The sequence below is a fragment of the Spermophilus citellus genome (genome assembly GCF_964194105.1).
Source record: "Spermophilus citellus genome assembly, chromosome: 10".
Taxonomy (NCBI): domain Eukaryota; kingdom Metazoa; phylum Chordata; class Mammalia; order Rodentia; family Sciuridae; genus Spermophilus; species Spermophilus citellus.
Genome location: NC_138197.1, coordinates 90,971,308 through 90,986,537, shown reverse-complemented (window position 1 = coordinate 90,986,537; position 15,230 = coordinate 90,971,308). Strand labels below are relative to the sequence as shown.

Genomic DNA, 15,230 nt, shown 5'->3' with positions numbered 1-15,230 from the left:
GACTTTGTGGGAATGGCCTTTTCTGTCCATACGTCTATCAGCATTCTGGTCAAACTGCTTAAGTTATTTCTTAGAGGTTTCAGATTTTCTCCTAGTCTTTTTGTCTTCTGAGCCCTCACCAGAATCACCCTTAAATCACCCTTAAAGCTCTGCTATTTTTTCTAGCCTTCTCCTCCAAACTCTTCTGCCCTTTTCTACCCTCTTATACAGCTGATTTCACATTTTCAGGATTGTTATAGCAGTGCCCCATTTGTAGCACCCATTTTCTGACTTAGTTCATTTTCTATGCTTGGATAACGTACAAGGAAAAATTTATTTTGGTTTATGGTTCTAAAGACTAGGATGTCCACTAGCATGGTGCCAGTGAGGGCTTTGCACTGCTTCAACTCATGGTGGACAGTAGAAGGACAAGTGGGTATGTGTGGAGGAACAAGAGAAAACAAACAAAGCCAAACTTGTTATTACACATGGTTCTTGTGGTAAGAGCCCATTCCTTCAAGAAAGGTGTTAATTCCTCTCAACAATTTAATCACTTCTTAAAGCTCTCACCACCTCTGAAGACCATTACATTGGCAATTAAATTTCAAGAAAAGTTTTGGTGGGAACAAACCATATCCAAACCAGGTTGGAGTTGAGTATTGGTACCTGCAGTTTCCCAGGCAGGCATTGCATATTTCTGATAGCTCTGCCATTCTGGGGTTCCAGTCATAGTCCATATCCCACAGCTCTAGTAGGCAATCTAGTAGATTGTGGTGGCTCTGTGGGTGGAAACCACATCCCGGGACAAAAAGAATACTTTAGGCTGAGGCTGGATATAAGCCTTCTACTTCAACACCCCATGGTTTGGTCCTGAGGCCCCAGTTCTGTCATCTCTAACTAACTAAGAGATTTGCATCTTTGTTTTTATTGCCACAGGTGTCCTCCAAATAACTTTCTATTCTTATGATCAAAAAAGCCAACTAGCCACAGTTATGGAATATTTCACTTAAATATTCTAATATTTACAGCTTGGGATCAAACAAGAAGGGAAAGAAGAAGAAAGGCAGAAAATTGAGAGATAGACAAGGACTTTATGCAGCTGAAGAGAAAAACTAATTGTGAAGCATCTCAATTTTGCCATGTATTGCCTGTTAGTGCTAATATTTCTACAATTTTGAGCTATGACTCTGGCTTAGTTGACTTTTAGCTGTTCAGTGGCAGAAAGAACAGATTTCAACCTGCTATAACCTGCCATAAGAGAGTTGATATTTCATCAGTAGTTTGAGGGAAAAGATCAGCATCAGTGAAGAGCTGGAGAAATTAAGAAGCTTGCCTGGTACTCTACCAAGATCTCTATGACAAGTGAGTTTAAATCCCAGGTCTTTATTTTTCACCAAACTAAGAGACCAACTGCTCACCCTCTAATGACACAGAACTATGTTCTCCAGGTTCAGGATGCAGATTTAGAGTCTCTGCCTTCCGCAGCCATTTCCCAAGCCTGACATTTCTTCTGAGAAGGCTAGAAAGAATTCATCTAGAATGTTGGGAACTGGGAAGTCAACTGATATTCAGTCTAGCTTCTTTCTTGATGTGGTAGACTTTCTTTGGTATCCAAGACACCTGCTGAATGAATATTTCTCAGGTGAGCTTAATTTGGTCTCCCTAAGTTGTTCACCAGTTGGTTCTTGTTCTCTGAAAGCTGGCTTGCTGTGTGGTTATTTTTCAAGTGCTAGTAAATAGAAGGTTCTGTTTTAGCACTAGCTCCTCCTCATCTTTAACCTTATAAGCTCATTTTTTGCTTTGCTTTTTCACCTGTAAAATGATAAAGCCTGATATGCATGTTGGTAAGTGGGCAAAGACAGTAAGCAGCTATTGAATGACTTGCTGCTTTGCAGATACTGTGCTTAGACATTTATATACACTGAGTTATTAATATTCCCAACCCAATAAAGTTGGTGGTTTATTCCAATTTTACTGAGGAGAAAATTAAAGCTGAGAAGATTAAATACTTTACCCAAAGTTCATACAGAGAGTAATAGAACTAGAACTTGAACCCAGGTCTGCCTGGCCAGCTGTAAGTTCATACTTTGAAAAGCATTTAGTAAATTTCCATTATTCAAATATCTAATTTTTTTTTCTCTAGGTGAAGCATTTTACATTTTATTTGACTATTCTTAGATGGGATATCGTTTCACTATCCAATTTCACTTGTATTTCACAGTGTTTCTCCAGCTCAACACATGTATTTTCTACCAGGTTTCTGAATCCAAATAAGCTAAAGTTTTATCATCCTACCCATACGCATCAAAGGTCAGACTTGCTGGCTGGGGATGTGGCTCAAGCGGTAGCGCGCTTGCCTGGCAAATATTAAAAAAAAAAAAAATTCTCTCTCTCTCTCTCTCTCACTCTCTCTTTAAAAAAAAGGTCAGACTTGCTGAAACTTGTGTTTGAGGCAAATGAGTCAGTGTAGAATCTGAGTTCAATATCTTTTTTTATTTATTTTTACAGTGCTGGGAATGGAACTCAGGCCCTTGCATATGCTAAACAAGTGTTCTACTATTGACCTACATCCCATCCCCTCTGTTCAACACTTTTAGAAAGATTCATAAGGAGGAAATGAGGTGTGGTAGCATACTCACCATTTCTCTTGCAAAGAAAAGCTACCTAACTGTATTTTAAAGATCTAATCCTAACTGTATTTTAAAGACCATGAGTCTAACAGAGAAAATGATCAGTGTTCAACGGTCTAGAGAGAGATCATCCTTTTTGTCTGCACAGTTTAACCATAAAATAAAATTTCCAAATGCTGAATGAAGAATATGAGTGGAACAAGTATGGTCACAGTGAGATCCATCTGTTTATCTAAGACATTCTCATGCTGGCTAATGGGCCCCTGAGCAAAGTGTAATTGTAAGATTAACAAAAGAAGCAGGACATTGTTATTTTTTCAGATGTTAGAGCTTTTCTGGTTCTAAATTAAAAGGGTATTGCTAATTTTATTTCCTTTACCTACTACTTTGTTTTTCTATTTTGGGCCAAATCTAAATGAAAGGATGTTTTCTATTTCACATTTAGAACTCTTCATTTCAGACGTCAAGCCTCTAGAACTGTGGGAGAATAAAACTCTGTTGTTTAAAAAAAAAAAGAATGATTTTCTCTTCAGGAAAAGTTGAGAAAAAGAATTACATGTAGTAATAGCCAGCTCATTATATTTTTCTATTAAAATGTCATTCAAAATAGTTTGTTATAGGTAACATATGAACAAAGGGACTAAAAATGATGAGTTTTCTTGATGTAACTGGTTGAATGCAAAAACAAAGACAAATATTTTACAAATGAAATCAGTATACGGTATCTTTCCAGAGAGAATTTTTCTTGAGCGCCACATTTAAACTAGCATGCCTGTCAATCCTTTTATGTTATTTGTTTTTGTTTTTTTGTTTGGGTACTGGAGATTGAACCCAGGGGCGCTCTACCACTGAGCTACATCCTGAGCCCTTTTTATTTTTTGAGGTGGGGTCTTGCTAAATTGTCCAGACTGGCTTCAAACTTGTGATACACTTGCCTCGGCCTCTAGAGATGCTGGGATCATAGGCGTGCACTATGTGCCTGGATCCTTCATGCTGTTTGAAATAGCTTCAGTTCTTTCACACGTTTGTATCAGGAATTGCTGTACATAAGCTTATTGCTTACCTCCACTCCACTGAATGCAAATTCTAGGCCTTGTTTCGTTATCCCCAGTGCATACAGCATTGCCCATAGTAGGCACACAATATTTGTCAAGTGAATGAATCCACTTTTGAAAACATAAATTTGTTAACCACATATTCTAGGCTAGATTATTCCTTTATGTTCTTTTGATTTGTTACATTGTTTTTACTGTGGTTCAGTCTAACTCTATGACATATTTTTTTCCTTTCTCCCTGTAGATTTATTTGTAGATGCAGTTTCAATTTGTGCTGTATTGTATATTGAAGAACATTTTTCAGACCCTTAATATAGTAGTGTTTAGCGTGAGATGTATTGCAACTAGTGTTTGCTATTAAAGTAATGAAGCTTATGGATTTATTTTTAAAGAAAATAGCATGGATATAAATGTTTTCTTCTTCTCCTTCTCCTCCTCCTCCTCCTTTTAATTACATTACTGACTTGTGTTTTCTTGAGCAAGAGAGATAGGAGGGAGTTGCCAGAACTTGTTCCTAACTTTGGTTGCCTAAAAACAAGTATGCTGAGAAGAAAGACTGAGATATGTTGCTCTCTAGAGTTTTCTGCTGCCTGGGCTGAGGGGTGAGAGTAAGAGGAGTGAATCCTTGATTTACCTGAAGTCCAAGCATTTACTGTACAAGAAGACCTCATTAACTAGGCTTAACTGTTAACTAGGTTTAGGCTAAAGCGTATGGTTAAGCCTGATGGATGGGTTGGACACAGTGCCAGGCACCTTGGGGGTGCTCGGTAAACATAGACTGAACTTAGCCATAATGCCGAGCCTGCTACCAGTACTTTTGTTTCATTTGGCAACCCATACAGGGAGAACAGCAATCACTACTGAAGCTGAAAGGTCTGGCACAGGTATCTAGGAAAATTATTTTATTTCTTATGTTTTTGGGAACTTACTGGGAGGAATGAATTTCTTCATACCCTGAAAATCACAGGTCCTATTGTTTTGGCCTTGACATGGTCATGAAATATGTTTGCATTAAAGGAAGAATTTATAGGAAACTCGTGTCCATGTTGAATAATTTAAGACGGATTTGTTATTCATACATCCCTTTCTAATTGTGTGTGTCTTTTTTTTTTTCCTTCTTACAAGTGTTGGGGCCAGTGTAAGTTCTGACTTATAAAATCCAAATTATCACTAGGAACAATAAACTTTACCAATGTCATGACAAAATGACTTATCAATCCAGGACCTAGCAAAAATATTTTGGTTTGTTCTTATGAAAAAATTATTTTTTAATATGGCTAATGTATTTAAAGTATGAGAGTGCAAATACTTACATAGCAAATGTACTTAACCTCCCAAATTAAAAACATTAGGGGACCGTATGTCTCCTTGTGGGTTCAATAAATAAACATGAAAATATTTTGTTTTATAGTCACACATTTTATTACAAATTTATTTTGTATCCAATAGAAAAGCAAATTTGGAATCTATTTACAAGTATTATATATTTACATATATTACATACAGTTGATGAATTTAAAGAAAATGGACAGAGAAACAATATATATGGAAGGCTATGCCACTGTACATGGTTTATTATCATGGTCTTTAATGTCACTGACTCTTTACTGTAATAAATACAGTTCTATATTTACACATCTTATAAAACATCTCATAAATGTATTTTTTTAAATTCCAAGTTAAAACATCTGATCAAAATAAACATGCTTATATAAAAATAAATCTACCTAATAACTTTTTGGTTTGGGTATAATGAAGCTAATGTAGGATAATAGAAGTTAAGACTTAATCCTTTGACTCTTCATATTTAATAACTTGTCTCTTATAATACCTAACACATGTATTAATATGGAATAATCAGAGGAGTAATGTTCCTCACATCAGGTGGTTGATCCAGAGAGAATGTAGCTAAAACCAAGGTAAATAAACAAGATAAAATATTACCAAGTCTCTATTGAGTCCAAGGCATTGTCCAAATTGTGGCCAGAGGGACTAGAAATACATGCATGAGAAGTTTTATGGGTGGACTTAATTTTTGTTATGTATGCACTTGATCATTATCTTAAGGTGCACATCCATTGAATCAATGATAAAGTCTTTTACAAAAAATGTGCACTCAATCAGAAATTAAAAAGAAAAAATCCCACATGCTTGCTATCTTTTCTAGGTATGTTCACTGCCTGCAATGGACTTCCTTTCTGAGCTTTGGACACCAAGGACTTAAAATGAATCAGACAAGACAAACTTTGCCTGTACATGATTGCCTTGGAATAATTTAATAATTTCAGTTAATTTGCCTTTCAAAATATTTATAATCAGTTGTGGGTTTCTTTTTTTTTTTTTTTTTGAATTCTGGGGATTGAACCCAGGGCCTTGTGCATGCAAGGCAAGCACTTTACCAACTGAGCTATAGCCCCAGCCCCTGTAATCAGTTTTATTCCATAAAGAGTGAAACCATAGAGTGCTGAGTCCTAAAACCCAGTATTTGTAAAAATGATGTGACTATAGATGACTTAATACTGCCTTATATTATCCAGAACTGGTGACTGAGAAGGATCTTCTCTGAGGAAAGGCAAAGGCAGACTAAAGCATCTCCATACAGTCATTAAAATGAAATCCTGTGGGCCATAGTCTTTTATAAGTAATGTAAGCTGTTTCAAACCTTCACTTTCCCAATACTTTCAAATGTACTTTAAGAGATTTGGGAGTTTAAATAAACCCATTTTGTAAGCAAGTGAGTCTTCTCCACTGAACTCATATTGGTGAGTTTAAAGAGAATGCAAAATCATGGAGACTCTTTTATTAAAGAGCATTTCAATTTGCTTTTTTGATCTGGGTCAATATCAGTAATGTGACTGATCTATCTCTTAGCTCAACAACATACAAGCAGCATTTAGATTTGTATTTCACTCTCAAGTACCAATAGGTATCAGTTTTATCACTCTGAGAGGTTATTTTATTTTATTTTTTGGTTTTTAAACCCAGTTTCACCCCAGTCTTCATAGCTACTGCTCTGATGTCCTCAATCTCACATTTTCAAGTTCCCATCTTTTGAAAAACTTTTCCTTACATATTAATTAGAGACATGGGACAAATGCCACAGATGAAAGATGACAGCTTTCCGTCACTGTATAAGCTGGCGATGACACAGAATTGGAAGGCAGGTCGTAGGCTATGCTGGCGCTGGTGAAGGTTACCAAGGCTTGGGTTGAGTCACAGGACTGTTTCTCAACATCATCTGAGTTAATAGATATCAAGCTTGGGTGTTTTGATCTTGTCCAGAGGTGGGTTTGCTTTCCCAGGCTCCCCAGATCCTCCTTAAAGTGGGGATTGAAGAGGATGTAGAGAAGGGGATTGAGACAGGCAGGAAGTGGGACAATCACTAGAAGGATAAATTTAATTACTTCAGGACTGATAAATGTGAGGTTCAGCAAAGAGGAGAAGGATAAGAAAGCCACAGGGCAGTAAAGGATACAGTTGGTGAAGAGCAACAGAGCAATGTGTTTCACCATGGAACAGTCCCAGATATTCTCCAGGTCTCCCTTCTCCAAGTTGCAGTAGAGCTTGGTGTAGGCAATGGTCATTATGAGGAAGCAAAGGGAGTTGAGCAAGACAAGAGCCACCATGTAGCCAGTGGTGCTGGGTTCCCCAAAGGGAAGGGGCAGGCAGAGAGGGGAGGCACTGTACTCACTGCCACCCAGCAGAGGAACTGTGGCGATGGTCAGGGCCAGCAGGACACAGAGCAAAATAATTGCTTTCAGGCTAGAAAAAGGAGTTTTCATTTCAAATCTTGCAGAACACTTCACAGAAAACCCACGCTCCAGAGCTGCTAGAGTAAGCAGGAAAACAGATGATTCTGAAGCAAAAATGGACAAAAACCCAATGATTGGGCAACCGATCCCATTCTCCCACCATGCACCATGCTGCGCAAAGCTGCCAAAAGTGAATGCATCTATGGCAGCCAGCACAGTGCTGGAGACACCCATGAGCATGTTCATCACTGCAATGACCCCAATCAACAGTTTTATGGAGGAAATGTACAGAGGGGATCTGAACACTGTTGAAATCACCAAGGTGTTGCAAGAAATCGCCAGAACTACTATGATCCACACTCCGATTCTGATCAGCCAGCTACCGAACAGGTGTTCACAGGGCTTGAAAGGGCCTGAAAGTTCAAGGAAGAAAAAGGCTGTGTTTCAAATTAGAGTTGACAACTCTTACCAAATTGTCCTTTTGTTTCTCTTATTAGGACAGCAAGAGATAAAGGCCAGTAACAGCCATCATAACTCACAGGACTGCATGGCATGCTCCACTTTCGCAAACCACTGTTGGGATCACCTTGGAGTTTCTGCCGCCCTGACTGATCACACCAGGTACTCATGTACACAGAGAATGAAAATGGGGCCTTCAGTCACTTGATTAAAGGTCTCCAAAATATAGCAGTGTTGGGACCAGGTGAAAAGCTACATAGCCTGCTCTTTTCATATTTTTCAGAATGCTTCAGTAAGGGTTCTACAGGAAGAAAATGAGAATCCTAGGGAAATACTTCATAACATTAGGATATCAAGTATGGGGAGTATGAATACACATTTCATGAAAGTCTCATCCTAGTTTTAGATTGACATTTGTTGTTAGGTAATGGTATAGTTTAGATCTTGAATGGTCCCCAAAGGCCCATGTAGTGAAGGCTTGGTCCCCAGTTTGTGGCCGTGTTGGGAGGGGGTGGAAACTTTAAGAGGTGAGGCCTAGTGAAAGGAAGTTAGGTCATTTGGGGCGTGGCCTTGAAAGGAATATTGGGACCCTGGCCCCTATTTTTCTTGTTTCTTTCCTTCCCTACTCCCATGAGATGAGCAGCTTCCTTCTCCATGTGCTACCGCCTTGAAATACTGTGCTGCAAAAGACCCAAAGCAATATGGCCAAGCAACCATGGTCTGAAACTATGAGTCAAAATAAACATTTTCCCTTATTAAGTTGATTATCTCAGTTATTTTGTTACAGGAAGGTGATAAACACAGGGAACAGACTTGATCTAATTGTTGAAAATAAAATATTAACCATTGCCAGTTGTCTTTTTTCAACTGGCTCATCTGTTTCTGGAAACAGGACAATTAAGTGAATTCTCTGAGGAAAAAAAACCACCAAACTTATTTATAAAAAACATTATTTGCTTTCACCAAATAGTTATTTATGTAAGAGAAGATTTAAATCACTTTTTAAAAGTCAGTGATTATAGAAAACAAGCCATTTCAGGCTAAAAGGCTAACTGGTTTAAGAATAACATATACCTCTAAATACATGCTTGATTCTTTAGTTTCTATGACCTGAATCATAAGTTTCCTACAAAACTCCCATTTTTGAATGGAGAACAATTCCAGGAAATGAACACTTATAAGTAGTTTACACCCTTGTTCCCCAAGAGGGACACTGATGACCCACAAGGTAGACTGGATTTAGTTCTGAAGTGTAGCCAGAGTGTTGATGGCATTAGAATCAATAGTGGATGCTACAGCTGGGCATTTCTATGCTTCTCACCTGGAGAAGGTGAACACTGCACTGAATGAAGGGCTTTCAGGTCTTCCTCAAAGTCCAGCAAGAAATCTTCCAGGTCACGCTCATCTGCAGGAAGAAGACCTGGAATGATTAGTTCTGTCTCCTTTCAAGGGACTGAATTCCAGGGAAGAGTATCTTGGGTCGTCCTCCAGATATAATCTGTCACAAAGGGAAGTGAAGGCAAGACAACCTGCCTTTCCCTGGGCTTTAGCTTTCTTGAAAGTCTATTATAAAGTTGTGTTGGACGTTCTACTCAAGCTCCTATGACGTAGTGTTCCAGGGGTGAGGGAGAGTGACTCCAGACTCTAGGTTAAAACATCTAAGCACTCTCATTCTGTTCTTGTTCCCTGGAAGTCTTGGCCTTAATTCTTACTAACCGAAATTATAGGACGACTATGGGCCTCTCCATACAGTGCAGGGGACACTATAGTAGCCACAGTGCCAAGGTTCTGGGCTGTGTTCTCTGAGCACAAGAGGGAGAATCAGGGACAATAATTTTCAGTCTTCCTTGGGGGATTCTGTGTAACAGAGAACAAGTTTAACTATTCATGAAATAGGAGATTCACAGTCTAATACATTTTCCTAAAGATGTGAATTTGATTGGTATTGTGTGGGACTTGGGCACCAGTATTTTTAGAAAGCTTCTGTGTGATTCTAATAGGGGGCCCAGGGTTGAGAATTACTGCTCTTGAAAATAATTTCTATGAAGGACCTTATTTCTCTTGTTTATTATGTACCTCCAGGGTCTAGTATAGTGCCTGACACATAGTAGGCACTTTAATTTTTTTAAATGCTTGAAGGTAGTAAAAATTAGAATGTGTGAGGCAAAAGAGCAAAAACAAAGCAAGAACCAGAGCAAGATTCATGCTATGGCCTAAAACAGGGGGGAGGGAAGAAAAATAAAATGTGCCAAAGGCCAAGTTATCAGCTCCTTAAGTCAATACGCACACAGGGAGAAATGTTAAGGTAATCCTCAAACAGACTGAATCACACTTGCTTTGGAATCAACAAATCATTAAGGCCTAAAAAATGAGCAGTCCTTCTGTTCAAACCCTGTGCAAACTCGCAGAGTTGGCAGGGAAAAGAGAAGGTGTTGCCTGAGGCGCCTCCTCATCACCACAGGTGTGGCTGAGGTGCATTGCTGTCTGTCTAAGTAACGTCTTACTTCAAGGAGAGCCAAGGGCCTCACAGACATTATCTCACTCCACCTTCCTGACAGATACCTGTGTGGGGGGTGAGTGGGGAGAATGATTTAGAATTGGTTGGATAAGAAGCTGAATTCTTAAGTCTTTCTGTTGAAATACAGAGGAATCTCCCCAGGCCATAAGACTAAAAATAGATTTTGTCTTTTGGAGAAAAAAGCTCAGCAGCATGGTTGAAAAAAGTCCCTACAGGAATGGTACCTTTCTAAAAGTTTATGGAAATACCGATATCAGTAATCACCCCTGAGGACAACTCGTGATAAGGAAGATCTAACCATGAATATAAATGTTAAGAATTCACCAACAGAACAGATGAACTTTTAGAATAAACCCAGAGGGAGCTTTCTCTTTCTCTGCAAGTCTTTCAAAGGGGGCTTGATTCTTGCTGGGTTGGTTACTTAAAGACTGGTCTGAGTTCAGATGATCTGTTTGATGACTTTTCTCAACTCTTCTGGTCTCAATTTTATTACTGTTGACCTGGCAGGATTTACCTTGAACCAGAACCATCCCAGCATCTTTCTTATGAAGATCATCCACACTGCTGTTGTCACCTTTATTCCACTGATTAGGAATTTTATAGATGTTCTCACACACTCCAAATTCACAGCACTGGTAAGCATAAGGCATTTCTATAATCCTTTAGAAGCACAAGACAAAAAACACAGCTTGAAAGATGGGTCATTAAATGGAGTGTTATTTTTTTTTTTTAACCAAATGATTCTACCTTTGGATTTTAACCTAAATAAATAATCCAAATATAAATTCTGTGCATAAAGATGTTCATTACAGTGCTACTTATAACAATAATGGAGTTAATAAAAATTATCACCACGGAAGGTTGGTAATTGCTGAAGCTGAGTGAGTCAACTTCCATCACTCACAGGATAGGAAATTTCCATAATAAAAGGGTTTAAAAAATGCTAGCAAGGGCTGGGGCTGTAGCTCAGTGGCAGAGTGCTTGCCTAGCATGTGTGAGACACTGGGTTCATCCTAAAAACTAAACAAATAAAGGCATGCTGTCTATCTACAACTATACAAAAAAATTTTTAAATGCTAGGAAAATTATGGTAACATTATGTTGTAACATTATTTAAATAGCTAAAACTTGATATAAATATCTATGCATATTTTGAGTCTAATAATTAAATAAATGAAACAAAATCTAGAAAGAAAAAACACATGAAAATGTTGTTTGGAGGGGCATTTTTTAACATTTTTTCTCTCTTCCATTTTACAAACTAACTTTTGGCATTATATTATTTTAATGATATTGAAAATATATTAAAAAGTATTGTGTTTAAAACATATGTATGTATATGTATGTATACACATATATACATATATAATCTTTCAAGATACTTCTTTACGGCTAATAAGCATAACAGGTTTTGAAGTGCACAACTTCCCCAAATATTAATTTAGCACATTTCAGTATAACATATACACAAGCTAGATCAATTAAAATTTGTAAACAGAGTACTATAATGTTATTTAATTATCTGTCCTAGTTTATGTCCCATGGATCAATGGTTTTCAAACTCTTTCCATGAACTCTCTAATTCTGGGAGGCATCTTTGAGAAGGATGCCTTCATCCCACTTCAGGGCTTGTTCTAACCATGTCCAGGGGTGGGAGACTTGAGAGCATGAAATGCAATTCAAAAGTGTCCCGTGACCTCATAAATTTAGAAAACCACTATAACATGTCTATTATTTCACATGACTACAAACGTATCTTATTAGTTTTAATGACAAACTCACTTGAGTTCTGGAAAGTTTTCAGATGATATCAAGGTCTGTAAGGCATGATTTCCTGTTAATTTTAAGTGAGTTAAACCATGTAACCCAGTTACAGGAAAAGACGATAGGAGGTTGGACGATAGGTCCCTGCAAAACATCAAACAACAATGGCTTTTAGTTTGTGTTAGCATAAAACATTTAGGTTAAAAAAGCATTCTAAAGATGATTAAACTGCTCAATAAAAACTTCTAAGCAGAGTCCTGAGTCTTTTTTTGGTGTGTGTGTGTGTCTTTATTCTTAATGGTAAAAGTAACCGTTTTTGGTTTTAGCTCTTGACAACTTTTCTATTTGCAATCAGAATTGCAGGGGAAAAAGTTTTAATTGCATCCAAATCATTCTGCATTTGATTCCATTTTGCCAAATGGAGATATCTAAAATCAAGGGGGAAGTTGTTACATTTATTTGAAAATTAATAGGAAGTAGAGATAAAAAAAAGTCAGGGCTTTATTCCCTCCCATCTTATCCTAAGTTCCACACAATTCTTATTTCCCTAGTAGATAAGAAAAAGGGAGAGAAAGGAGCAAGAGATGGAAAGAAGAGGAGGGAAAAATAAAGAGGGGGGTGCACAGGAAGGTTTTCCATTAGTCAAGATGGCAAGCAATAAAAAAGGAAGCCTTTCAGAACTGAATTGACATCTTCTTCCGTTCCACCTGATTACTCAGCAAAAATGGACTTCACCTGAATAATCAGAACCAGCTGTCACTCAGATCTCAATTATCCACTTAAGGGCCCATAAGGCCCTGTAGGAGCAGGGAAGCTCCTCCCTGACTGTGACATAGCTCTAGGTGGATCACACATTGTGTCTTCAGCAAAATCGATTTTTTATTATCTAGATGGTCCCCATTTATTAAAAGACATGCCATAAACAAGTAATGAAATACTCACAGCTTTATTAGTGATGGCAAAGTAGAAAATGCATCGGGGTGAATAATGGCAATTTTATTCCAAGCTAAATTCCTGTTTTTCAAGAAAGGACCAAAGAGACGATTACATATGAAAAAAAGAACATGTGAGGTTTTACCATATGCATTCAGTTCTCTATCAAAATTTAATTTCTGTACAGACCAAGCACAATTATCTCATCAAACTGTCCTTCAGATAAAGACATTGATAATATAAAATGACTAAAGAGAGAACTTCAAATCAACTTTGTTTGAAGCAATCAAGGCCAAGTCATTCAGGTAGATATTTTGGGTTTTTATTCTCTTCTTGTTAAAAGGTTGACTTTAAAATGGCTGTAAAATTTTACTAGGGCTTTTCTAAAATGAGTGGGGGTAGGAGAGTGGGAAGAGACAAACTTTTGAGGTTCTTCTTCTTACAAGCAAGTAAATTTTTAAAAATGTCTCTGGATATGTAATGAAACACAAGTTAAAATTTGTGCATATCACCTATATATGTCAGACCGTGAAATAAACAAAAAGATGCTTATAAGAAAACATCCAGGAAAGGATACTGATAAGAAAAATAAAAATTCCTGTTGTGTTGGGCATCAAACTCAGGGCCTCATACACTCTAGGCAAACTTGCTACTGCTGGCTTGGAACTTGGATCCTTCTGCCTCAGCCTCCCAAGTTGGCTGTGATTGCAAATGTTTGTCACCATGCCTGGCTTCTGATAAAAAGAAAATTCTTACCTAGGATATGACTAAAATAGGGACAAACATATATATTTGCCTTAAAATTCTTTATTTTATTTTATTTTTTTTATTTATTTCTTTTTTAATATTTATTTTTTAGTTATTGGCAGACACAACATCTTCGTTTGTATGTGGTGCTGAGGATCGAACCTGGGCCGCACGCATGCGAGGCGAGCGCGCTACCGCTTGAGCCACATCCCCAGCCCAAAAATTCTTTTTTTTAAATTAAACTTTAGTGTTTTAGTTTTTGATAGAATTTTATTTTTATTTATTTGTATGTGGTTCTGAGAATCGAACCCAGTGCCTCACACATGCTAGGCAAGCACTCCACCACTAAGCCACCACCCCAGCCCCCTGCCTTAAAATTCTTCGATAGCCAAGAAAAAACTATGGTTTATGGGAAAATAAAATTCGCTTGCCATATACAGAGTGAAATGTAGACAATTAAGTTGAAATAATTTCTTTTATAAAAATGTCTATAAGTCATTAGAGATAAGAAATTCTATATTTTAAAAAAAGGACTATGAATTTAAGATTTTTATTTTTAAAATGTTTAAAAAGTAAGGGTAACTAAGATATAGGCATTTGAAAAAATTGAAAGATCAAAGGCAACTTTTCTCAGGTGAAGATGTATATAACATTGGGTCCCTGAGTTACCCTGGATGAATGTAATTTCAGAATATTCACATTCCCATTTGAAAGGTTCCTTAAGGGGACTTTCTTCCTTTTTTGGAGGAAATCAGAAGTCTTTGCACTGATCTCAGAACAGAAGATGGCAGGTAAGAAGCATGGGAGGTGGGAAAGCTTACAAATGGCAACTGTCTTCCATTGAGCTGCTCCAGGAATGCAAACCTACTGAGGTAAGTAACACCATCTGTTAAAGTCTCTTGGCAGAATTAAGAGCATAGGCATCCTGGGGAGCTTCGCATCGTAGTAGAATATCTGGAATGTAAACTGATCCTGCCATGGGGCTTTATAGTGATTTGATTGGGTTTTAAGTAAAGAACTACAAATTTAGATGTTCAAATAATGGTGCTTTCTGTCCAGTCTGCACATGCTGGAATCTCTGCAGCAGCCTTGAAGGCATCATCTTCCACTCCCTTGTCCTGCTCCATTTGGTTTCCCAATGGAGACCCCAGTAGGGAGAGGCCAGGTCAGGGCACTTGTGGTCTGCTCCTTCCCTGTTTTGGAATCTACACAGGTTTTCAACCACTGCAAGTCTCTCCATGATCAAGCTCTTTCTTGCTCTGGAAACACAATTTTCTCCCAGTATCTCTTTAGCCCTGGTCTTGGTGATGCTGCTGGTTTCTGCAGACCTAATACCCTTGCTTGCTCACTGCTCCACCTATGTAGGTGACCCTTTATTTGAACTATTGGGGGT

The 15,230-nt window shown here is 37.8% G+C and overlaps 1 protein-coding gene across 3 annotated transcripts in view; it reads right to left on the bottom strand.

Annotated features, from left to right (window-relative positions):
* Positions 1-6,536: 6,536 nt before the first annotated feature.
* Positions 6,537-15,230, bottom strand: part of LGR5 (leucine rich repeat containing G protein-coupled receptor 5) — a 119,479-nt gene continuing 110,785 nt past the window's right edge. For all 3 annotated transcript variants that reach the window (XM_081311445.1, XM_081311446.1, XM_081311447.1), the window contains 5 exons: positions 13,100-13,171; positions 12,176-12,301; positions 10,908-11,053; positions 9,197-9,280; positions 6,537-7,829 (listed from right to left, as the gene is read on the bottom strand). In XM_081311445.1, coding sequence (XP_081167571.1) covers positions 6,742-7,829; positions 9,197-9,280; positions 10,908-11,053; positions 12,176-12,301; positions 13,100-13,171 — 1,516 coding nt within the window. In that variant the 3' untranslated portion in view covers positions 6,537-6,741. The remainder of the gene's footprint in view (positions 7,830-9,196; positions 9,281-10,907; positions 11,054-12,175; positions 12,302-13,099; positions 13,172-15,230) is intronic.